General features: G+C 41.2%; 1 protein-coding gene across 4 annotated transcripts in view; it reads right to left on the bottom strand.

Moving 5' to 3' along the window:
- Nucleotides 1–292: 292 nt before the first annotated feature.
- Nucleotides 293–22,850, bottom strand: part of KDM3B (lysine demethylase 3B) — a 57,617-nt gene continuing 35,059 nt past the window's right edge. For all 4 annotated transcript variants that reach the window (XM_061424644.1, XM_061424643.1, XM_061424645.1 and 1 more), the window contains 13 exons: nt 18,641–18,748; nt 17,229–17,356; nt 15,591–15,870; nt 14,614–14,870; nt 11,753–12,019; nt 10,787–10,958; nt 10,291–10,381; nt 10,021–10,151; nt 9,477–9,596; nt 4,482–4,621; nt 4,051–4,227; nt 3,461–3,595; nt 293–1,729 (listed from right to left, as the gene is read on the bottom strand). In XM_061424644.1, the coding sequence (XP_061280628.1) occupies nt 1,649–1,729; nt 3,461–3,595; nt 4,051–4,227; nt 4,482–4,621; nt 9,477–9,596; nt 10,021–10,151; nt 10,291–10,381; nt 10,787–10,958; nt 11,753–12,019; nt 14,614–14,870; nt 15,591–15,870; nt 17,229–17,356; nt 18,641–18,748 (2,087 nt within the window). In that variant the 3' untranslated portion in view covers nt 293–1,648. The remainder of the gene's footprint in view (nt 1,730–3,460; nt 3,596–4,050; nt 4,228–4,481; nt 4,622–9,476; nt 9,597–10,020; nt 10,152–10,290; nt 10,382–10,786; nt 10,959–11,752; nt 12,020–14,613; nt 14,871–15,590; nt 15,871–17,228; nt 17,357–18,640; nt 18,749–22,850) is intronic.

The raw sequence follows: 22,850 nt of genomic DNA, 5'->3' as shown, positions 1-22,850 counted from the left end.
GGAAGGTAGGAACCCACCTTTCCCATAGGGCAGAAACCACGGAAAGCCCATGTTTGCTCCTACCTCTAGCTCATGTAGCACATTCCCGTTTGTCCCTAAGCCCTCAAACCACAATGACCTGGCACATCCCTCGCCTAACTGGGCACAAATTCAGGAAGCAAAGAGTAATAATTGGATGCAACAATGTAATGATGATATGAAAATGAACTATCCTCCAACTCCAACCCCACCCTCAACCTGGCCCTGCTTTTTAGAACAACTGGCACAGGAAGAAGTTAGTCCACTATGAACAGATTTGTTAGATTTTTAATAAGAACATGGAAATCCCAATCAGCCCTTCAACAAAATTAAAATACAGAAAGTGAAATTAAAAGTATTCTACAGTAAATGACTTTTATTAAAAAAAAAAAAAAAAAGTAACTGTGAACATATAAACAAGCCTGCAGGGCACTACAGTACAGCTGGGAAGAAGATAGATACATTTTCCAATGTATCTATGGGCCAATGAATTCCATCATTTTCAAATAAATTCTTAATAAAACTCCACTGAGTTGGAAAGTTTTGCTGAAAATATTTCTGGACAAAAAAACTCCCAAAACAAAACGCCTCATGTAGGAAAGCAAACTTTCCTTTGAATTTGGAACTATAAGAGGAGTCCCAAGGGAACGCTGGTAATAGGTGGAAATGGTTCCTGGAGTCACCAGTGTGTGTATGCATGGAACACACCACAGCTCAGACACGACAAAGTTCTTTCTCAAGATGGCTGTTCCCTCAAGATAGGGCTGAGATGGGAGGGGGGTGAAATTAAAAGAACCCTAAAAAGCCAATTCTTTTAAATTCTGCTTTGGCTGATTTTTGTGCTATAATGGGCAGTTGATTTCTAAAAATCTTATTTCTTCAAAGAGTTTTCTCGAAGGAAGACTAAATGTAATGTGCCTTTCCTCATAATCCAGGAAAACAACTGTGGTATTTCAAAAGTTCTAAAAATATCTACTTTCATGAAATAGTAACTATTTCACTACAAACCTATTTTTCACTAAATACACACGTTTCCTAATCCTGGAGCCTCTTGGGAAAAGCAGTGGATTCTCCCTGGGTCCTTCAAGACTTCAGTGTTCATGGGAGAGAGATGGTGGGGAATGGCTTCACCCGTCTCCTGGGATGGGCTGTGTCAGAGGTCATGTGTAGAGACACCATCAGGCTTCCACCAGGCGTGTTTAAACAATTAGCCCCCACATGTACCAGGTATGTGATTTCCCCCTACCTCCAAACACATTCCCACTTAACTAGGCACAAGAGAAAAAAAAAGAAAGGTGTGCCCACATTCCTGGTTTCCACAAATCTCAAATCATGAGAATGTGCAGGACAGCCCAGTGATGTTCAGGCAATCTGAAGTCCCAAAAGGCCACAGGATAGGGATGTGGCACCCTCGGCTTGGAGTCTGAAACTGTGTGTGTGAACAGTGCGACTTTCCTGTGTCAACCTTCAGTGTTGAGGCAGCGTAGAAAAGAGTGGCTGGAGAGTTTGTAATACTGACCACACTGGCTCCAAGTGAAGGACCTCTGCTCCAGCAGAGAACCCTGTCGTTCCCTGTATGTGTTGTGAGTGAAAGACCTGCTTCACAGGGGAGTTTGAAATTTCTCCACGCCTACGATCTTGCCAGCTTGGACTCATGAGCCTTGAGGGTGCCAACAGCATCTTTCACTGCGTGATAAATGATGTTCTTCACCTGGAGAGAGCAATCAGCACAGTTAGTCCATGGCAGCCACAGACTGTGCTCTGCAAATGAAAATATCCTGCAAGGACTAAAAGCCTACTGATGAGTGAGGAAAGCCCTCAACCAGGACTGCGTGCTCCCCTAACCAACCCCAAAAGATGATTTACAAATCACACAGAATATACAGTTTATATTCAAAAAAGAGTGATTCATCATTTGAAAGCCTATATAATCACCATCCTCTATGTGTATATATGTGCTGGGCACTACTGCTAAGCTCTTTATGTGGACTTTCATTTAATCCTTACCATAATCCTATGAAGTAGATTCTATTATTATTCCCATTTTACAGATGAGAACTGAGGTCAAGAATCTTACATTAAGGTCCTATAGCTAATAAGAATGCACTAAAAACAGTGGGCAGGTAGGATTTATTGGGTATTTTTCCCTTTCGTGCCTATATTTTCTAATTTGTCAAAAAGGAACACATATAATGTATGAAGCAAAAGTTATTAAAATAGAGTGAACAGGATGAAGACAGTTTTAAATCAACATGATGATTATTTTTGGGGAGATGGAATGGGAAAGGGTACATGGAGGCTTCAACAATGTAGTTGTTGTATATAAATACATTATATATATGGTATGAATATGATGCTTTATCTCTTAAGCTGAATGATGGCCACACAAGCCCCCTTGTTATTCTCTATCACATTTTTTGTATTAATTCAACCAATGTTTACTGAGTACCTACTATGTGTCAGACATGTCCTAGGGAAAAGCAGTGAACTAAAACAGCAAAACCTCTGCCTTCATGGAGCTTAAACAGCTTATGTTCTAGTAGGGATAGAAACAAACAAAAGATACATAGCATGTTAGATGGTGAAAACTACAGGAAAAAATAAAGCAGTAACAGAGGACTGGGAGGTGATATGTGACAAGTAGAGACCAAACAGAGGGTGGTCTAAAATATATATGCCTGAACACTTGCATTCTATCTATAATAGAAATGTCATCTATCAATCTAGCAACAACCAAGAAAAATATCCAACCTCACGGGTCACTGACACACCTGAGTCACAGGCATGACGCAGGAAAACAGGCCTTAAGTGAGAGGCTGCGAGAATGCCTGTTTGGATGCTAAACCTCTGCCTCGGGAATCTTGCTTTCTTATTCTTTTTTTTTTTTTTATGTTACTAAGCATCCAGGTATATTAAAAATGATATTCTGCCCTTAAAGTTCCAATCCATTTCAGAACAGAGGAAAACCTAATCTGATTCTCCAGTTTAGATCTATGAGGGGGAAACAACTCTTAGGGACATGGATTACAGTCCCTAGTAGGGCTCTAAGGAATTGAGTTTGCACAGAAATTTGCTGGGAGAAGGCAGTTCTGTGGAAACAGGTTTAGAACACATTGCCACAGTGCTTTTCTCACCTGACTGGGGAGGTCAGTCTAGTGCAGTTACTAACACTGAAACACTGTATCTTCCAGGGGCAGAGAAAGAAAAGACTGCCACATTGGAAGTGATGAGGTCAAAAGACGAATATTCTCTAAAAGTAAACCTGAAGAGGACCGATTAAACACTTCCTGAGGGAGGACTTGTCACACCCCAGACATGGGCCTGAGTCAGCTCTCTGCAGTTATCCTGCCCAGATAATAGCCTCAGAAAGCAGTGTGCGCCTCCTATGTATGTGGCCTACAAGGAGATAAGACAGGGCTGGAGTGGAGGAGGAGCTCTTTACCTGCAGTTTATCCTCATGGTTTGTGTGAGTGTTAGAGAGATGCCTGAATTCCTGCGTCAGGCGAAAACAGTGCTTTACGTGTTCTGGAGACACGAAGTCTTCTGCGACTTTGATGCAACTATATAGGTTGTGCACCTGCGAGAGGAAAGGCAGAGGCAGACAGCAGGCGCCAGTCAGTAACCTGAGGAAACCGCTCATGTAGTGCACAAGGACACTGGAGAAACACTTCTGATACCCCACGTTTATAACGACAACAAATGCAGAAAGACTCTAAGTATAAATTTATAAATGAAAATGGTACTAGTGCAAAAATAGGATCTGGAAAAATATATATCAAATTCTTAACAGTAGGCTACTTTCTGGGGAAGGCAGAATGAAGGAATTGAAAATGGGATTGAACTGAGACTCACTGTCTTCTTTAAATGAGCATTTAAAATTACATAGAAGAAAATGAAAACGCAAAAAATAAGTTGCAGTTTAAGAGCAATTGGTCTAACCCACACTTTTATATCTACTGCCAGATTAGCAACAAACTCAGAAATAAGGAAACTATGGGAACTGCGGAGCCCCACCCACAAGTTGGGACATACCTGGTGTGGGGCTCCAGCAGGTATGAAGACAGCATCTCCCAGGAACTGAACAATGGCCCAGCCTTGCACACCATATTCCTCATAGAGCCGCTTACGTAGGGTCTGGTCCAAGTACCAACTTTGGTCATGAATTGGATCATGATCAGGGGGATTCTCTTGGCCTTGCTCTTCTCCAACCTGATCATGAAACCACGATCAAAACCCAAAGATGGAAAAATCAGTAAACACATAAAGATTATTAACAGGATAAATCCAGTTTGCTGCAGTAATACCTACTTTATTTAATATCCTCTAAGTGAGGATTCAGCCCTATGGGGCATTGTAACAAAGGACACAAGTCTTTAATGCCAAGGGACTCTACATGAGAAACCCTAGTTAGACTGTCTTAGCATCCCCAGACCTGTGAGCTGGGAGCCCACTCAGGGACATACCTTTCGGAGCAGCTCCCGGATCTTCTCTGCATCCTTGGCTGCATAGATATGCCACAAAGCACCGGGTTTCTCCTTTCCATCATGAATCCTTTGCTTTGTCACCTCATCAGCATCTCCCTCGTCAATTGTTTTGAGAACCTCTGAAAAAAGCAAAATGATATTTCAATGTAAGCAGCCACTTCAGTACCTCTGAGTGAAGCAAAATGTCCAATTCAAACAAGTTTACTCTCTACTATGCTTTATCTGCAATAACGGACTGGTTTAAAATTGGGAAAGGAGTATGTCAAGGCTATATGTTGTCACCCTGTTTATTTAACTTATATGCAGAGTATATCACATGAAATGCCGGGCTAGATTAATCACAAGCTAGAATCAAGACTGCCAGGAGAAATATAAACAACCTCAGATATATGCAGATGATACTACTCTAATGGCAGAAAGTAAAGAGGAACTGAAGAGCCTCTTGATGATGGTGAAAGAGGAGAAAGAGCTGGCTTGAAACTTGACATTCAAAAAACTAAGATAATGGCATCTGATCCCTCACTTCACTTCAGTTCAGTTGCTCAGTTCTGTTCAACTCTTTGTGACTCCATGGACTGCAGCATGCCAGGCTTCCCTGTCCATCACCAACTCCCGAAGTTTACTCATTGAGTCGATGATGCCATCCAACCATCTCATCCTCTGTCATCCCCTTCTCCCGCCCTCAATCTTCCCCAGAATCAGGGTCTTTTCAAATTAATCAGTTCTCTGCATCAGGTGGCCAAAGTATTGGAGTTTCAGCTTTAGCATCAGTCCCTCCAATGAATATTCAGGACTGATTTCCTTTAGGAAGGACTGGTTGGATCTCCTTGCAGTCCAAGGGACTCTCAAGAGTCTTCTCCAACACCACAGTTCAAAAGCATCAATTCTTCGGCACTCAGCTTTCTTTATAGTCTGACTCTCACATCCATACACGACTGCTGGAAAAACCATAGCTTCGACTAGACGGACATTTGTTGGCAAAGTAATCTCTAGGCTTTTTAATATACTGCTTAGGTTGGTCATAGCTTTTCTTCCAAGGAGCAAGCATCTTTTAATTTCATGGCTGCCGTCACCATCTGCAGTGATTCTGAAGCCCCCCAAAATAAAGTCTCTCTTTCCACTGTTTCCCCATCTATTTGCCATGAAGTGATAGGACCGGATGCCATGATCTTAGTTTTCTGAATGTTGAGTTTTAAGCTAACTTTTTCACTCTTTCACTTTCATCAAGAGGCTCTTTAGTTCTTCTTCACTTTCTGCCATAAGAGTGGTGTCACCTGCATATCTGAGGTTATTGATATTTCTCCCGGCAATCTTGATTCCAGCTTGTGCTTCGTCCAGTCCAGCATTTCTCATGATGTACTCTGTATATAAGTTAAATAAGTAGGGTGACAATATACAGCCTTGACGTACTCCTTTCCCAATCTGGAACCAGTCTGTTGTTCCATGTCCAGTTCTAACTGTTGCTTCTTGACCTACATATAGATTTCTCAGGAGGCAGGTAAGGTGGTCTAGTATCTCTTTCAGGATTTCCCACAGTTTGTTGTGATCCACATAGTCAAAGGCTTTATCATAGTCAATAAAGCAGAAGTAGATGTTTTTTTGGAACTCTCTTGCTTTTTCAGTGATCCAACGGATGTTGGCAATTTGATCTCTGGTTCCTCTGCCTTTTCTAAATCCAGCTCTGACATTTGGAAGTTCATGGTACACGTGCTGTTGAAGGCTGGGTTGGAGAATTTTGAGCATTACTTTACTAGCGTGTGAGATGAGTGCAATTGTGCAGTAGCTTGAGCATTCTTTGGCATGCCTTTCTTTGAGAGTGGACTGAAAACTGACCTTTTCCAGTCCTGTGGCCACTGCTGAGTTTTCCAAATTTGCTGGCATACTGAGCGCAGCACTTTCACATCAAGTTTTAGGATCTGAAATAGCTCAACTGGAGTTCCATCACCTCCACTAGCTTTGTTCGTAGATGCTTCCTAAGGCTCACTTGACTTCACATTTCAGGATGTCTGGCTCTAGGTGAGTGATCACACAATCGTGAATATCTGGACCATGAAGATCTTTTTTGTATAGTTCTTCTGTGTTTTCTTGCCACCTCTTCTTAATATCTTCTGCTTCTGTTAGGTCCATATCATTTCTGTCTTTATTGCGTGCATCTTTGCATGAAATGTTCCCTTGGCATCTCTAATTTTCTTGAAGAGATCTCTAGTCTTTCCCATTCTATTGTTTTCCTCTATTTCTTTGCATTGATCACTGAAGAAGGCTTTATCTCTCCTTGCTGTTCTTTGGAACTCTGCATTCAAATGGGTATATCTTTCCTTTTCTCCTTTCCCTTTTGCTTCTCTTGTTTTCTCAGGTATTTGCAAGGCCTCCTCAGACAACCATTTTGCCTTTTTTAATTTCTTTTTCTTGGGGATGGTCTTGATCACCACCTTCTGTACAATGTCACAAACCTCTGTCCATAGTTCTTCAGGCACTCTGTCTATCAGATATAATCCCTTGAGTCTATTCAATATCACAGTAATCCAAGTGTATGCCCTGACCAGTAATGCTGAAGAAGTGGAAGTTGAATGGTTCTCGTCCCTCACTTCACGGCAAATAGATGGGGTTTTGAAAAAGTGGAAACAGTGACAGACTTTATTTTCTTGGGCTCCAAAATCACTGTAGATGGTGATTGCTGCCATGAAATTAAAAGATGCTTGCTCCTTGGAAGAAAAGCTATTGACAAACCTAGACAGAGTATTAAAAAGAAGAGACATCACTTTGCTGACAAAGGTCCATATAGTCAAAGCTATGGCTTTTTTCAGTAGGCATGTATAGATGTGAGAGTTAGACCATAAAGAAGGCTAAGCACCGAAGAACTGATGCTTTCAAATTGTGCTGGTAGAGAAGATCCCTGAAAGTCTCTTGGACAGCACAGAGATCAAACCAGTCAATCCAAAAGGAAATCAACCCTGAATACTCAATGGAAGGACTGATGCTGAAGCTGAAGCTTCAATACTTTGGCCACCTGATGGGAAGAGCTGACTCACTGGAAAAGACCCTGATGCTGGGAAAGACTGAAGGCAAAAGGAGAACGGGGCAGCAGAGGATGAGACAGTTAAGATAGTATCACCAACTCAATAGACATGAGTTTGAGCAAATTCCAGGAGATGGTGATGGACAGGAAAGCCTGATGTGCTGTAGTCTAGGGGGTCGCAAAGAGTTAAACATGACTTAGAGACTGAACAACAACAACATTCTCTATCTCTCGGGAGTGATAAAAAGTAGACTCAGAGTCAACAGTCACAGTGAAGTCTAAGCTTCCTACACGTGGGAAGTGACCCTAATCTTCCATACTTTTGATAGAGACTCATCATTTTTTGGAAGAATAGTTTTTAAAAAAAACATATTTCCTGTTCAAACCGTGTAGCCATATCTTATGTTCAAATTGCACGTTATTTCCTACTGTCATGTTCAAGGGCAATGATGTTGTTTTTGTGAACACCCATCATCTCCTGAATTACTTGAATAGCTTATCCGGGAACAAAGCCAAAGATTTGTTTATTGGTGACGTGATTCATAACGCTGGACCTCATCGGGATAAGAAACTCAAGTACTACATCCCGGAAGTTGTTTACACTGGCGTCTACCTGCCTTATGCAGGAGGAGGCGGATTCCTCTACTCCGGCCACCTGGCCCTGAGACTGTACAATGTGACTGACCGGGTCCTTCTCTACCCCACTGATGATGTTTATACTGGAATGTGCCTTCAGAAACTTGGCCTTGCTCCAGAGAGACACAAAGGCTTCAGGACATTTGATATAGAAGAGAAAAGCAGGAGTAACATTTGTTCCTATGTAGATTTGATGTTGGTACATAGTAGAAAACCTCAAGAGGTGACTGATATTTGGTCTTGGTTGCAGAGTGCTCATTTAAAATGCTGAATTATGTGCAAAATATATTTTACATAGAAATGTATCTCACATAGTTCCTATTTGTGTTCTCTTCCATTAGAGGTCATTTCTATGTAAAACCATCAAAATTGCCTTTATAGGTCACGTCCATTTGATGGCCTCTAAACCCTTCAGTTCAGATGGTAAAGTGTCTGCCTGCAATGAGGGAGACCTGGGTTCGATCCCTGGGTTGGGAAGATCCCCTGGAGAAGGAAACGACAACCGGCAGTATTCTTGCCTGGAGAATCCCATGGATGGAGGAGCTTGGGGGGCTACAATCCATGGGGTTGCAAAGAGTCGGACACGACTGAGCGACTTCACTCACTCACTCACTCACTCACTCCTACTGTATGTAGATGGACTGTATACTTTCTCAAGACCTCTTCAAGCTCTAGGATTCTATGGATTTAAGGCCGTGAAGGGTAAAGCTTCTCTGCCAAGGTAAGAGGCTTGGCTTCTAATCCTTATCTATTATAACCCTTTAAAAGACAACCTAATGAAAAGATCTACAGGTGTGTAGCATCTAAAGCAAATGTGTGGCAGAAAATATTACCAAAGTAATGACACTGATTATCTATTAACTTTGAGATTTTGAGTTATTTTCTTCTTTAAAACTTTGTTTTCTGAAACCTCCATAATTAACACATATTAATTTTACATCGAAATAGTGGAGAGTGCAAAGTAGCAAAGTATCACTTTTATGCTTCATTTCTGTGCAGATGACCTGGCTTTATCATCCGTTACCCCACAGCTGAACTGGCTGCTGGATGAGATAGGCCAGTTTGCCCTTTCTTCTTTTTCCTCTTTGTCATGCTATACACTCAGTGTTAAGGGGCAGCATTCCCAAAGAGAGAATAACTGGTTGATGACACACAAGTACCACTCTTCTCTGCTACAATCACCCCTTTGTGCACCTACGACGCATCATGTCTGGTGGAGACTTAAGAAAAAGCAACTGGCCCTGACTGAGGAGAAAGACATCCCATTTTACTTCTTAGGCTAAACCTCACCCTCCTGAAGCACTGAGTTCTAGAAATCTTACCTTCATCATGAGCACCCTCCCCGATGGGGATCCCAACATACACCATCACATTAACTGCATCAGACACATCTAAGTGAAGATTTGTTGTGCCAACTCTTCTGTCTTCTGCTGTTATCAAGCCTGAAGATAAAAAGGAAGATATACAAGGTGAAATGGCAATATTCTGTATTATTATAATTATTTTTTTCATTTTTGGCTGAGTGGCGTGGCATGCTGGGTCTTTCCCTGACCAGGGATTGAACCCATGCCCTATGTAGTAGAAGCATGGAATCTTAACCACTGGATTGTCATGGAAATTCCTTGGATGGAGTCTTTGAGAGGAAACTTTCTAATGCTGTAATGTATGTTTTATGGACTGGCTCATAGGGCTGTTATGTAAGTCAATGATAAAAGCAAACATTCAAAACTATCCTGGATACTGTCAACTTCTTCATCACTCTGCCCTCTATCATCTCTACACATGACACTGATTACAGATCTCCCTCTTCAGGTAAAATGGAAACAAGAGTATTCAAAAAGATCAGTTATGGCCTCTCCCTCATACCGTAGGCATTGTACATCTTGGGGCCCAGATCGGGCCTTACAAAATAGCTGGGTAGCCTGGAGGCCAGATTGAGCCTGCCATCTCGCTTGGTATATTCTGGCAGAGGAAGGTTCTCCATCAGATCTTCAAACCTACAAAAGAGCATGAGAAATGACTTAGGTTGTTACAGGGGAAAAAGGCAAAGAGGTGGAGCTCACTTTTCTGTGATTACTTTGTGATGGCTTCAGCAAAGCACAAGTCTCTCAAGATGACTTACTGTAGTTCACTAACCTTGTTGGCATCATGTCCCGAAAATCTTCCCCAGGAGGCCAGTCCTTGAGTTTGAGCACCATTGGCTGCCCATCTTCTGACCTTAATCGTTCTGGAAGACAGAAAGCACTCCTACAAACATCTGCTGTGTTGGCTATTTCCTGATTCTCCAGTGACGAAAAGGTTTAGAAGACTAAACTCTCTCTTTTTTTTTTAGTTTGCAAACCTCTATAATGGATTACGTGGGCTTTGTTTTCCTCACCCACAGAAAAACCATGGTGAGTTTTTCCATCTCAAAGTGAAAGTGCCCCACACAGCCCATGTGACATGTGCTTAAGTCCAGGTAAGGTCTGGGAGCCATGTGACTGCCATGAGAGCTACCTGGTTGCCACCATGATAGACTATTTCTCCCACTAAGAGGATGTATCAATAATTTGCTATTTTAGGGGTAGGGCTGGGCATATAGATGCTTACTTTCTAGTCTGCTTTTATAGAACCAGATAGCAAAGCTACTTACTGCATATGATCTCGAAGCCATCCCAGAAATCCCGAACTTTCACATCGGAAATTATAGCACAGTTCCTGCAGTTCACCAAGTCCACATCCTGGTCTCCAAATTCCTGGCTAAAGGCTTCTGGCTTCCAGAGTTCGGACTTGAGCTTTTTATGTACTCCTGAAACCAGCACTGGCTGTGGAAATAAAAGTATCTTAATCAGAGCCATGTAGGAAACACTTAACTCAGGGCTAAGGATAGAATAGGAGGGTTTCCTGAGGACAACCTCTTCTCCATGATGACTTCTTGATCCCTCCCAGTTTCAGAATCCATGGATTCAACATGTCAGCTACAGAAAATGAAAACACTTCTATTCTGTTACTATATTTGATTCTCACAGGGTGGGGGTGGGGGTGCATTCCAGAGAAATTGCTTCTATTGCCCTGGCATATACCACTAATTTGAGGTGAGAGGATGAAAAGCTAAATGCAACTCAGAATACTTCCTCACATCTCAAATAAAAAACTATCTAGACAATTCCATAAACCCCTCCTTCCTCATACCTGCTAATGTATAAAATTCAGGAAGTGTTATTACACTATCCCACAGACTTGTATGGTCTTGAAACATTTACCTAGAAAAGTACCACCCACTTCCACCAACTCTCACCTCACACCATATCTCACTTAAGGATTTTCCTCTAAAGGTGTTATTAATGCCAGATCACAACTTCACAGGAATTTCAACTGCACTTTTAAGAACACAGAGCTACACAGCTGAGAAAGAAAAAAGATCCATAGTGCATTTTACAAATCTTTCAATTTTTAAAAATCAAAGAAAACTCAAAGTAGCAAAGCTGTCTACAACAAACTTACTATATATCTAAATCTCCTTGGCAGAGTATCTCCCAGAGAGAACTGAACTATCCTGCTAGCTTTGGTGGGTGGACAGGTAGACAGCCGACCCTGGGATCTGCTTATTCTTGCTTACCTGGCCTTGCTTCCAACACTCCCGGAAGATCTTCCAATTGTTTTTGTTGCTGGGGTCATGAAGACACAAAAGTCTTCCATCACAGAGCCAGGAATGAGAGGTATGGGGGTCCAGCACATTTAACCCCATCACCATCTCCTTCACTTCCTTTTGGGTATCAGTCAAGTTACAGGCCCGCTTTGCAGCATCTGAGGTTTTCTTATTTTCTACCACTGAGGCAATGATGTGGTCAAGGAAGTTGGGTAGGCTGGCCTTGTTCTTCACTCCCTGCCAGACACAAATCCATCAGGTTAGTATGACTGAGGCACCATCAGTAGAGTATTAAAAAACAGTCTCACAGTTTTATTCACATGGAGTTCTGATCTACCTGATTCAATTTCATAAAAGTTATTATGAAGTCTTTTGTGGTTGGAAGGGGAATCTATTAAGTTAATATCTTACATTTTCCTAGCCTTCATATTCTGCTTTTTATTTGTGAAAGAAAAGTACAGAAAGATCCCTCTATTGCAAGAGATTTGAGACCTAAGAAATATCTCTGGGGACTTCCCTGATGGTCCAGTGGTTAAGATTCTGTGCTCCCAATGAGGGGGCATAAGTTCAATTCCTGGTCAGGGAAGATTCCACATGCTGCATGGTACAGCCAAAAAATAAAAATAAAAAAGAAAGAAATATCTTTGGCATTGAGGCCCATTTTATATGCACGTAGACTTCAGGGATCACAAAATGCTACAGCTGAGTGAAAAAGATCATTTACTTTGAGGGTTATACATTTTTTTCTGGCCAGCATGTTCAAGGGATATAATACTTCAATTAAGTAATTGAGGTGACTTACCAAGGCAATGACTTTTTACTAGGGAGTGTACCCAATAAATATTTGTATCCAAGAGAACTGAATATTCTGAAAGTAGTCTCCCACTCCTCAGTTTGCCCCCTACCAAGAATCTTTCATTTGTTTTGGCTGGTGGGGAAGCTCAGGCCCAGAGATGAAAGTGAGAAACCTAAGACCACAGATGTGAAGGAAGGGGAGGGCTTCTGTAGACTTGATAGCCCAATGACTTAAGTATCACTAGTCATTATCTCTATGAAGTGTATGCAACCATATAACATCTTTGGAAAATTTAAAAAGAAAAAGGAGAACTGGGAGTCCAAGCCAAGTACAGATAAAACAGAGCTCAAAGTAATTTCAGAGGTCATTTATCCAAAAGAGAAACAAATAACCCACACTGTACAGGGCTCAACCATCATCAAATTTCAGTCAGTCATAAAATAGAATGAGAAATATGTTTATGTACTTGTTTGAAATGATCTCTGAAATACATAAACTGAAAATAAAGAACCAACATATAAAAATATCTGTGTAAAAAGAGGAGGAAAAAACTATATACTGAATGTATTTTAATATCATAGAAAGGACACTCATGGAACAGTGGTTGCCTACAGAAAGGGAGGCAACAGCAAGAAGAAGCCTTTTCACTGTATCTTTTAAATTTAAAACCTTTTGAATTTATTTGTTCAGTAAATGCTTACTAAATACCTATGTATCAAACATTGTGGCACTATGACTATTGGGTGAATAAAACAGACAAAAATGGGGAATTTCTACCAGTTTAGTGATTAGAACTTTGTGCTTCCACTGCTAGGGACCCAGTTCGATCCCTGCTTGGAGAACTAAGATCCCAAAAGCCGCACAGCATGGAAAAAAAAAAAAAAGACAAAAATGCCTTTAAGTGATGAGATAGAAAATAAATAAAACACAGTAAGTCAGATGATAATAGGTGCAGAGGAAACAGATATGAGTGGAAGATGGGAGTGGAATGGACTTTAAAAAAAGGGTGATCTAAAAAGAAGGCTTACTAAAGAGGTAACATTTCATAAAGGAGAGGATGCTGACGAAGAAGCAGGCCATGTGGTGACATGAAAAAGACAGCTCTCGGTGGAGAAAAGGATACATGTAAAGGCTCTGAAGAGAGCATGCCTAGCCATGTCCAAGGAAAAGCAAGAAGGTGGGTGTGGCCAGAGCAGAATGGAAAATGAGAGTGGTAGTTGAGGTCAGGGAAGTGAGGAGAAGCTAGGGCTGGAACAGTATAGTCCACTGAAAGGAGTCTGTTTTTATTATGAAATTGGAAGCCCTTGAAAGATTTTAGGCAACAGTGATATGATTAGATTTATATCTTAAAAGGATCATACTAACTGCTCTGTTGAAACTGACTGTAGAATGGAAAGGGAAGAAATGGAGATTACTCCAAGAATTCAGGCAACAGAGGATGTTATCTCAAACTAGAATGGGGAAGCAGAGGAGCTGATGAGAAATGGGTGTGCTACGAATACATTTTAGCAATCAAACTGAAAAGATATGCTAACAGATTAGACACAAAGTGTGAGAGGGGAGTCCCAAATGACTCTTAAGATTTTTGGCCAAGCAATTGGAAACCAGTGATCAAGAGAGGCAAAAAATAAAGGAAATGCAAGTTTATAGGCAAAAGATTAGGAGTGTGGTCTTAGACGTGTTATGTTTGAGGTGTCTATTAGATATCCAAGAGGATGCCACATAAATGTATTGCCTACATTAAAAAAAATTAGCTATCTGTTATCATCAAGAAAATAAAGTGATTCCTGCTGATGACTGAAAAATTCCAATGTCTCAGTTTCTACTGATTTCCTAACAAGGCACAAAAGCTTTACTACTTAAAAGGATCTCAAACATTCCCCAAACTTGATATAAAGAAAGATCTTATCAATTGGGACTGATAATGTAGAGAATACAAGTCACTCTATACCCTCCAACCTAGTTATCAGATCTCTTTCTGATGGTTCTTCCATGGAAAAGCAGCAAAGGCTAGAGTTTTAGGGAGGACACTTACTGCTGAGGATGTAGAGAAGACCGGGGGAAAGGGTATGCCTGTGTCCAAGGGGGTTTGAGGAAGCTTTCCTGGCCCGGAGTGGAGGAGGTCTCGAAGGCTAGAGCCTTCAGTTTTGTTGTTGGAGGCAGTGGGACCCAGTAACAGACTGTTAAAAAGCTTTGGAGTCAACGGAGAGACCTTTGCAGTGGAGTTGAACGAATCCAGCCCAAAGGGTGAATGAGACTCTTTATTGAGCACCGACCTCAGGGACCCTGCTTCTGTAAGAACATAACCGGGAATAGCATTAGGCACAAGGAATACCCAGCAGGCAACTGCCTCCTAAAAATCAGCCAAGGAGGAAAGAAGAAAGATTCTCCCCTCTCCTGCCCCCCAAACTACATACAGCCTGTCTGGGCCAAGCCTGATGAGCTGTGACTATGGCAGGTCTCATGGCCAAGGAGAAGCTCTCCTACTTCTTCCTTTCTTTTCCAGATCTGGATTTCAAACTTCATTTTGTTCCCATTCATCTTTCGTCTCCCTCACTTTCTAAGTCAGTGTTTCTTCAAGTAAGTCTCCAGAATACCTGTATTGTAATCTCCTGGAGTGCTTGTTAAAAATGAAGATTCTCATTTAATAGTTCTGGTGGGGCACAGGAATCTTCATTTTTAACGATTCCCCAGGTGATTCTTGTGCCCATCAAAAGGCAAGTCTAGCTCTCCTGGCTAGCAATACTGGCTTAATAATAGGGCAATCTGGGAAGATTGTTAAAAACTAAATTCTGGCTAAAGAGGTTTGGGGTAGAGCCCAGGCATGTGCCTTTTTAAAAAAGCTCCACTTCTAGAAAGAAGTCGAAAGAGATTCCCTCATTTTATGTGATTGGCCAGAGAAAGCAAGCAGCATGTTTCAAAAATGTGGATTGTAATGTATGAGTTTGAAGAATTCCAGAATAACTCAAGTGTTCCACCCACCGGCAAGGCAGGGACTTGTGTTAATCTCACCTTTTGTTTCTTCTTTAGCCTTCTGAGTTGCTAAATCCGCCAACCAGTGCAGGGCAGAGGAGGGTGGGGCTGTGTCAGGGCAAGGGGGCCTGATGGCTTTTAGCTCACTATTGCTATTTGATGTCGAACTGTCTGCTTTCAGAGGCTCATCTGATCTGCTGTCAGTACTGTCGGCTTTGGGAACATGGTCTGTCTCTGGTTGTGCTCCCGGTGCAGTTCCTCCTCCGCTTGAGAAGGTGGTTTCATTTCCAGAAGAGGCACTAGGGTTTATGCTAGGAAGCTATAGCACAGAACGCCAAAATTATTAAAGTGCTGTCCTTGTGTAGAAAAAATACATTGCAAATAGTAAGGACTGCTGACACTAAATAAGTCTGGGAAAGCAATTTGGAATTGTCCCATAAACTGCTATTTCACTCACTCATTAATTTAACATGTATTTATTGAGTCCTACATGTGATAGAATCTATGCTAGGTTCCGTGGAAAGAGCAATGAACAAGACAGGGTTTTTGTTTGGCATGCCTGAGGCTCAATTTCTACAATGACAAATCGGTGGTCAGAACCTGACTGCACAAAGCTGCTCTGAGGATCAAATGAGATAGTATATGCAAAGACCTCAGCACAGTGTCTGACATACATAAATGCTCAATAAAAAGGTCATTATTCTATTGTTAAGTTTTCCAGATGATGTGTTCTAATATATCAATTCTACTGAAAATATATCTTGAGATTTCTCAGAGTTAATCCTTATACCTCTTATTGATCACATGTAGCATTCCTAGATGGAGAAGGAAATGGGAACCCACTCCAGTACTCTTGCCTGGAAAATCCCATTGATGGAGGAGCCTGGTAGGCTGCAGTCCATGGGGTTGCTAAGAGTTGGACATGACTGAGCGACTTCACTTTCACTTTTCACCTTCATGCATCGGAGAAGGAAATGGCAACCCACTCCAGTGTTCTTGCCTGGAGAATCCCAGGGATGGGGGAGCCTGGTGGGCTGCCATCTATGGGGTCGCACAGAGTCGGACACGACTGAAGTGACTTAGCAGCAGCAGCATTCCTGGAAAGTCCTCTGAAGGTAAGCAGTGTGTTTTTTGTTTTTAAATAATGTCTTATTCTTAGTGGTCATCATCAAACTAGAATGACCTCCACCTCTGACAGAAAATGGGAAAATCACTGCCTCTCTATGAAGGCTTAGGATGGTTTCAGGGGGAATGATCCCAGATCAGCAGGCCAATATTCATGTTTCTTTCCTCAGTATCTAACATGACAAGGCAGGGTCCATGCACACAGATAAGACTGTATTCCTAGACCTTTTCTATACTCTTTATCTGCATAAAAAACCTGAGGTATAAATCCTGACAAGATGGAAAGAATCTATCTCTTTGTGCCACTTATCAACTAAGCCTGAATTGGTTTTAAAGACAAATGAAGAGAAACTCACACCAGTTAGGGGGAATTTAAATCCCTCCAGTAACTGTATGGGCTCTCTCTAGACAGGCTTCCCTATCCCCTAGTTGCCCAGGAATCCAAGAGTAGCCTGGGACAACAGAGGTGAAAATGGGACATTTCCTGGAACAAAGAACTTAAGTTTCTCTCAGTTTACCTGTGAGAAACATCACTTTTTCACACCATTTTACCTGTGACATCCCATTAGTGACAGCAGGTCTCAACACAGATTTGTTCTGCCGACTAATACAAGGGCAGTTTGCTTTAATTCCCCACTTGCCCCGGGCAGCATGTACCATGTCTCCAATATTGTAAAGAGCTGGAAAAAAGATAATTATAATAATAATCAATCTTGGAATACTTTACATTATCTCTCTCAAGCCTTACATTTCAATGAGGTAGCAGTTTGTACCCGTGATTTCTGATGATGAAACTGAGACCCAGGGAAGTTAGGTTATTTGCTTAAGTACATAAAGTTGGTAAATGAAAGTACTAAGACTTTAACCCAGGTCTATCTAGCACTAATGTTCTGTACACATTTAACCACTAAGCTACACTCCCTCCCTCCTCTAAGTAAACATTAACAAGGTGTCCTTCAGCAGAAACGCTAAGGGTAGATTCCTTAATATTCAAGCGAATATAAATGTTTTGAATGGTATACTTGAGATTTAGGTACTTTACTATAAGTTATACCAATGTATACTTTACAGAAACATTTAACTAATGCTTAGATCAGCAGGGAGCAGGCATCTGACCACTGCACTCAGGGAGCTCTTCTGCTTGCATACACTGGGGTATAAAGATACAGGGGGTGGCTCCCCAAAGTGAAGGAGACTATAGGCAGGGGATTCACCAGCTTCAGTGTGTGTGTGTTAGTGAAAGTATGGAAGCTGGAAATAGACTTTCTGGAGGAATTTCTAAAGTAAGTTGCCATATGACCATTGATTCCTACTGGTAAGCTGCCTTCTTCACGGTTTCAAGAGAAACCATGATTAGCTTCAGCTGGATTTTTTTTTTTTTTTTTTTTTGGCTGCACCATGGGGTATATGGGATCTTAGTTTCCTGACCACGGATCGAACCCAGGGCCCCTGCATTGGAAGCATGGAGTCTTAACCACTGGACCATCAGGGAAGTCCCTCAGCTGGATTTTTATAAGCCTAAAAACAAAGGTCTTTCTGGAAGACAGGGAACTAGCTTTTTCTTTCCTTTTTTTCTTTTTGCCATGTTACATAGTTTGGAGGATCTTAGTTCCCCAACTAGGCCTAAACCCGGGCTCTCAGCAGTGAGAGCAAAAAGTCTTAATCACTGGACCACCACAGAATTCCAAGACAGGCTTTTTCTATTCTGGCCCTGCTGACCATAAGAATGTAAAATGACATCTGAAAAGCAACCAACCCCTACACCCAGCAAGGTGAGGCAAAGTATGTGCCCTGGTTGCATACAATCAATCTAACATTTCTGAAGATTCAAAGTCTCAGAGAAATCTTGTGAAGCTTAAAAACAGTCAAGCTGACATAAACCATTTTACCAAATTTTATAGTGTATAAATTATAACTTAAAAATATTTTTCTCCCACCAAATCTAAAAAAGGAATTCCTTTTACCTGTGCCAGGGATTATCTGTGTGGGCATGAGATTCTCTGGCTCATGGGACTGCCCCTTTGCACACTTCAACCAGGAGAAAACCTCTTCATCACCCATCTCTTCTGTCTCTGAAACGGAAATGAACGACTTTCCTATTTATGAGGGTCACAAGATGTATCTCTCTCAGTGAGTGAGAGTTTCAGACTCTAAAGGCCAACTTTCTCATGGGTCAAAGAAGATCACAGCTAATTTTATTTATTTTTGGTTATACAGTCTGTGGGACCTTAGTTCCCCAATCAGGGATCAAAGCCATGTCCCCTACCGTGAAAGCAGAGTCTTAACCACTGGACCACTAGGAAGTCCTTAACTTAAAAATACTGCTTCACTGAGGTATAATTTACATAAAATTAGTTCAACAATTTAAAGTGTACACTTCAAATTCAAATATGTTTGAATTTCGACAAAGATATCTAGTTGTGGAAAACAGTGCAACGTTCAGAATTTAAAACATTCGTATTCCTTCCCAAAGCTGCCTTTAGCCCTTTGCAGTCAATACCCTTTCCTCAACCCCTGGCCACTAATGATCAAATTTCTAACACTAAAGTTTTACTTCTAGAATTTCCTATTATTGGAAACATATGGTATGTCTTCTGTCATTTGTGTTGAGATATTTTCATTTGGCATAATGATTTTGAGATTCATCCATATTGTTCCATGTATAAGTAATTCATTCCTTTTTATGTTTGAGTGATGTTCCATGGTTTGGATGTACCACATTTTGTTTACCCACTCATGAATAGTTGGACTGCTTTCAATTATTGGTGAATAGTTGGATTGTTTCCAATTATTGGCTATTATGAATAAAGTGCTACACATATTCAAGCACAAGCCTTTGTGTGGACATATTTTCATTTCCCTTATACATACTAGTAGAATGCTAGTTGATGTTTAAATTTATAAAGAAATAGATAATACTGTTTTCCAAAGTGATGGTACCAAATTGCATCCCTACCAGCAATGTTTAATAAGTTTTAGTTGCTCCATATCCTTGACAGCACTTTGCACTCTCAGTTTTAAAAATGTTATCCATCCTAGTGGGGACAGTGGTTTCTCATTATGGTTTTAATTTGCATTTTCCTAGTAAGTAATGACAGTTTTTTCCATGTGTTTTTCATTGACCTATCTTCTTTGATGACGTATCTGTTCAAATATTTTTCCCATTTAAAAACCGGGTTGTGGGGACTTCCCTGGTGGCACACTTCCAGTGCAAGGAACTTGGGTTTGATCCCTGGTCCAGGAAGATTCCAGATGTTTTTCCTTGTCTTTTTAACGTTCTGATTTTTTGGCTGTGCTGGGTCTTAGATGCTGCGTGGGCTTTTCCCTAGTCGCAGACAGTGGAGGCTACTCTCTAGTTGCAGCGTGTGGGCTTCTCGTTGCATTGGTTTCTCTTGTTGCAGAGCATGGGCTTTAGGGCACTCGGGCTTCAGTAGCTGTGGCACACAGGCTCAGCAGCTGTGGCTCCCAGGCTCTAGAGCACAGGCTCAATAGCTGTGGCGCACAGGCTTAGTTGCTCCACAGTATGGGGGATTTCCCCTGACCAGAGATTGAACCCACGTCTCCTGCACTGGCTGGCAGATTCTTTCTAATTGAGCCACCAGGAAAGCCCTTACCTGTCATTTTTTGAGATTATGTATCTATCTAGTCAGTTATTTTGGCTGTACTGGGTCTACTGTAGCAGGGGCTAGTCTTCCTTGTGGTATGTAGGCTTCTCACTGCAGTGGGGTTTCTAGTTGCAGAGCACAGGTTCTACACACATGGGCTTCAGCAGCTGTAGCACCTGGGCTCAGTAGTTGAGGCTCACAGGCTCTAGAGTCTGGGTTCAGTAGTTGTGGCATATGGGCTTAGCTGCTCCACAGCATGTAGAATCTTCCCGAACCAGGGATTGAACCCATGTCCCCTGTGTTGGTAGGTGGATTCCTATCTACTGTACCACCAAGGAATTCCTATATTGTTATTACTTTTGCTTTAAACAATTGTTTTTTTAAAATATTAAAAGTAAGAAGAAAGTCTTTTATGTGTACCCACATGTTTACCATGTAGCACATTCTTCATTCCTTTGCATAAATCCAAATTTCCACATTGTATCATTTTCTTCTGCCTGAGTCACTCACTACCTTTAACTTTGCAGAATGGGTCTGCCGGTGATAGAATGATAAATTCTATCACTTTTTCCATTCCTGGAAAACGATTTCACCCTAGAAAGATACTTCCACTAGGTATGAATTCTAGGCTAATAGGTTTATTTTTAGCACTTTAAAATGCTGTACCATTGTCTCTAGAGTATAGTTTTCCGACAAGTTAGCTATCATTCTTATCTTTGTTACATAATGTGCATCTTTTTCCTCTTGTGCTTTTCAGCTTTTCTCCTTACACACTTTTTCAGTAAGTAATTAGGACATGCTTTGGTGTGTTTTTCTTAATGTCTTTTTTATTTGAGGATTATTGTTGGACTTGTAATGTTATAGCTTTTTCATCAAATTTGGAAAAATTTTGGCTTTATTTTTTTCAATATTTTTTCTATCTCTGTTCTCCTGCCCTTTCTCTTTCTGGAACTCCACTTACTTGTTTGGGAGACTACCTACCTACTGTATCTGGTAGTTCAACAGGGCACTCTTCAACTTATAAATTTAAGTCCTCTGTCTGTACTTAGTTTTTTATAGTTTTTATTCTATGTCTTCAAGTTCACTGTTTCTTCTGCAGTATCTAATATGCCATTAATCCTACCTAGTGTAATTTTTTTTGGAGATACTTTTCAGCTCTAGAAGCTTCATCTGGGTCTTTTACATGTCTTCTATGTTACTCATTATGTTTTCCTTTATGTCCAAGCATATTAAAAGTATTTTAACAGCTGTTTTAAGGTCCTTTTACAATAACTCCATCATCACTGTCATTTCTGTACTTGTTCTATCGATTGTTTTCTTCCTCCCAGATTACTGGTTGTATTACACTGGTTGCATTATTCTTTTCTGTACACCAGATCTTTCTTCACCAAATGCAGAGCTTTGTGAGTTTTATGTTTCAGAGTACTGGATTTTGTATAATCCTTTAAAGAATGTTTGGTTTTACTGTAGCGTATAACTAAGCAATTTGCAGATGAATTTGATCCTTCCAAGTCGTGCTCTATACTTCATTATGGCAGCTCCAAAGCAACCTTATTCTGGGACTACGTTAGTCCTACTACAAAGGGTGTGACCCCTTTGGACTCTGTCCAATGTCTCTCCACTCTGGCTGGTGGGAATACAAATTGTGAGTTCTGTATACTATTCAGTTGATTGGCTTGAGGACAGTTTCCTCTGATGCATGTGCAGACCACTACACAATAAAAAAAAATTGAGATGATTTCTCTAGATCTGGTGTTCTTTCCGTAGCACTTCACTACAGTGCCTCACTCTTCTAAGATTTTAATCTCGGTCTGAACTTGTGAGATTGCCAAACTCTATTTTAATTGCCTTTCCCTGTGGTACAGGCTAGAAACTGCCTCCAGGCAGTAAACTGGGGCAATTGTAGGACTCACCTTGTTTCTTCATTTTTCTGAGGGAATACAGACTCAAGCTGCCTGTTGTCCAATATCTGAAACTGTGAAAGTGAAAGTCGCTCAGTTGTGTCTGACTCCACAGTCCATGGAATTCTCCAGGCCAGAATACTGGAGTAGGTAGCTTTTCCCTTCTCCAGGGGATCTTCCCAACCCAGGGATTGAACCCAGGTCTCCCACACTGCAGGCAGATTATTTACCAGCTAAGCCACAAGGGAAGCCCAAGAATACTGGAGTGCGGAGCCTATCCCTTTTTCCAGTGGATCTTCCTGACCCAGGAATTGAACCGGGGTCTCCTGCATTGCACTGCAGGTAGATTCTTTACCAACTGAGCTATCAGGGAAGCCCTCTGAAACCGTGGTTTTGTATATTTTGTCTGATTTTCTTATTTTTTATGATAGGAGGGCAACTTCTGCAGAAGTTTATCTTTCATGGGCAAAAGTGGAAGATCTTAGCTATGTAACATGTAGTACCTACTGAATGTGTTAACCATTGGACATACATTATCTCATTTAATCCTCAAAACAATGCTGTGCGGGACATACTTCTATTATCTTTGTTTTATAGACAAGGAAATGAGTCTGAGGGGTTAAGTAACTAGCTCAAGATTACCCTAGTTGGTATGATAAGATACAGAG

This window comes from Bos javanicus, chromosome 7 (genome assembly GCF_032452875.1).
Source record: "Bos javanicus breed banteng chromosome 7, ARS-OSU_banteng_1.0, whole genome shotgun sequence".
Taxonomy (NCBI): Eukaryota; Metazoa; Chordata; class Mammalia; order Artiodactyla; family Bovidae; genus Bos; species Bos javanicus.
The sequence above is the reverse complement of the archived record's forward strand: the minus strand, read 5'-3'. Positions and strand labels throughout refer to the sequence as shown.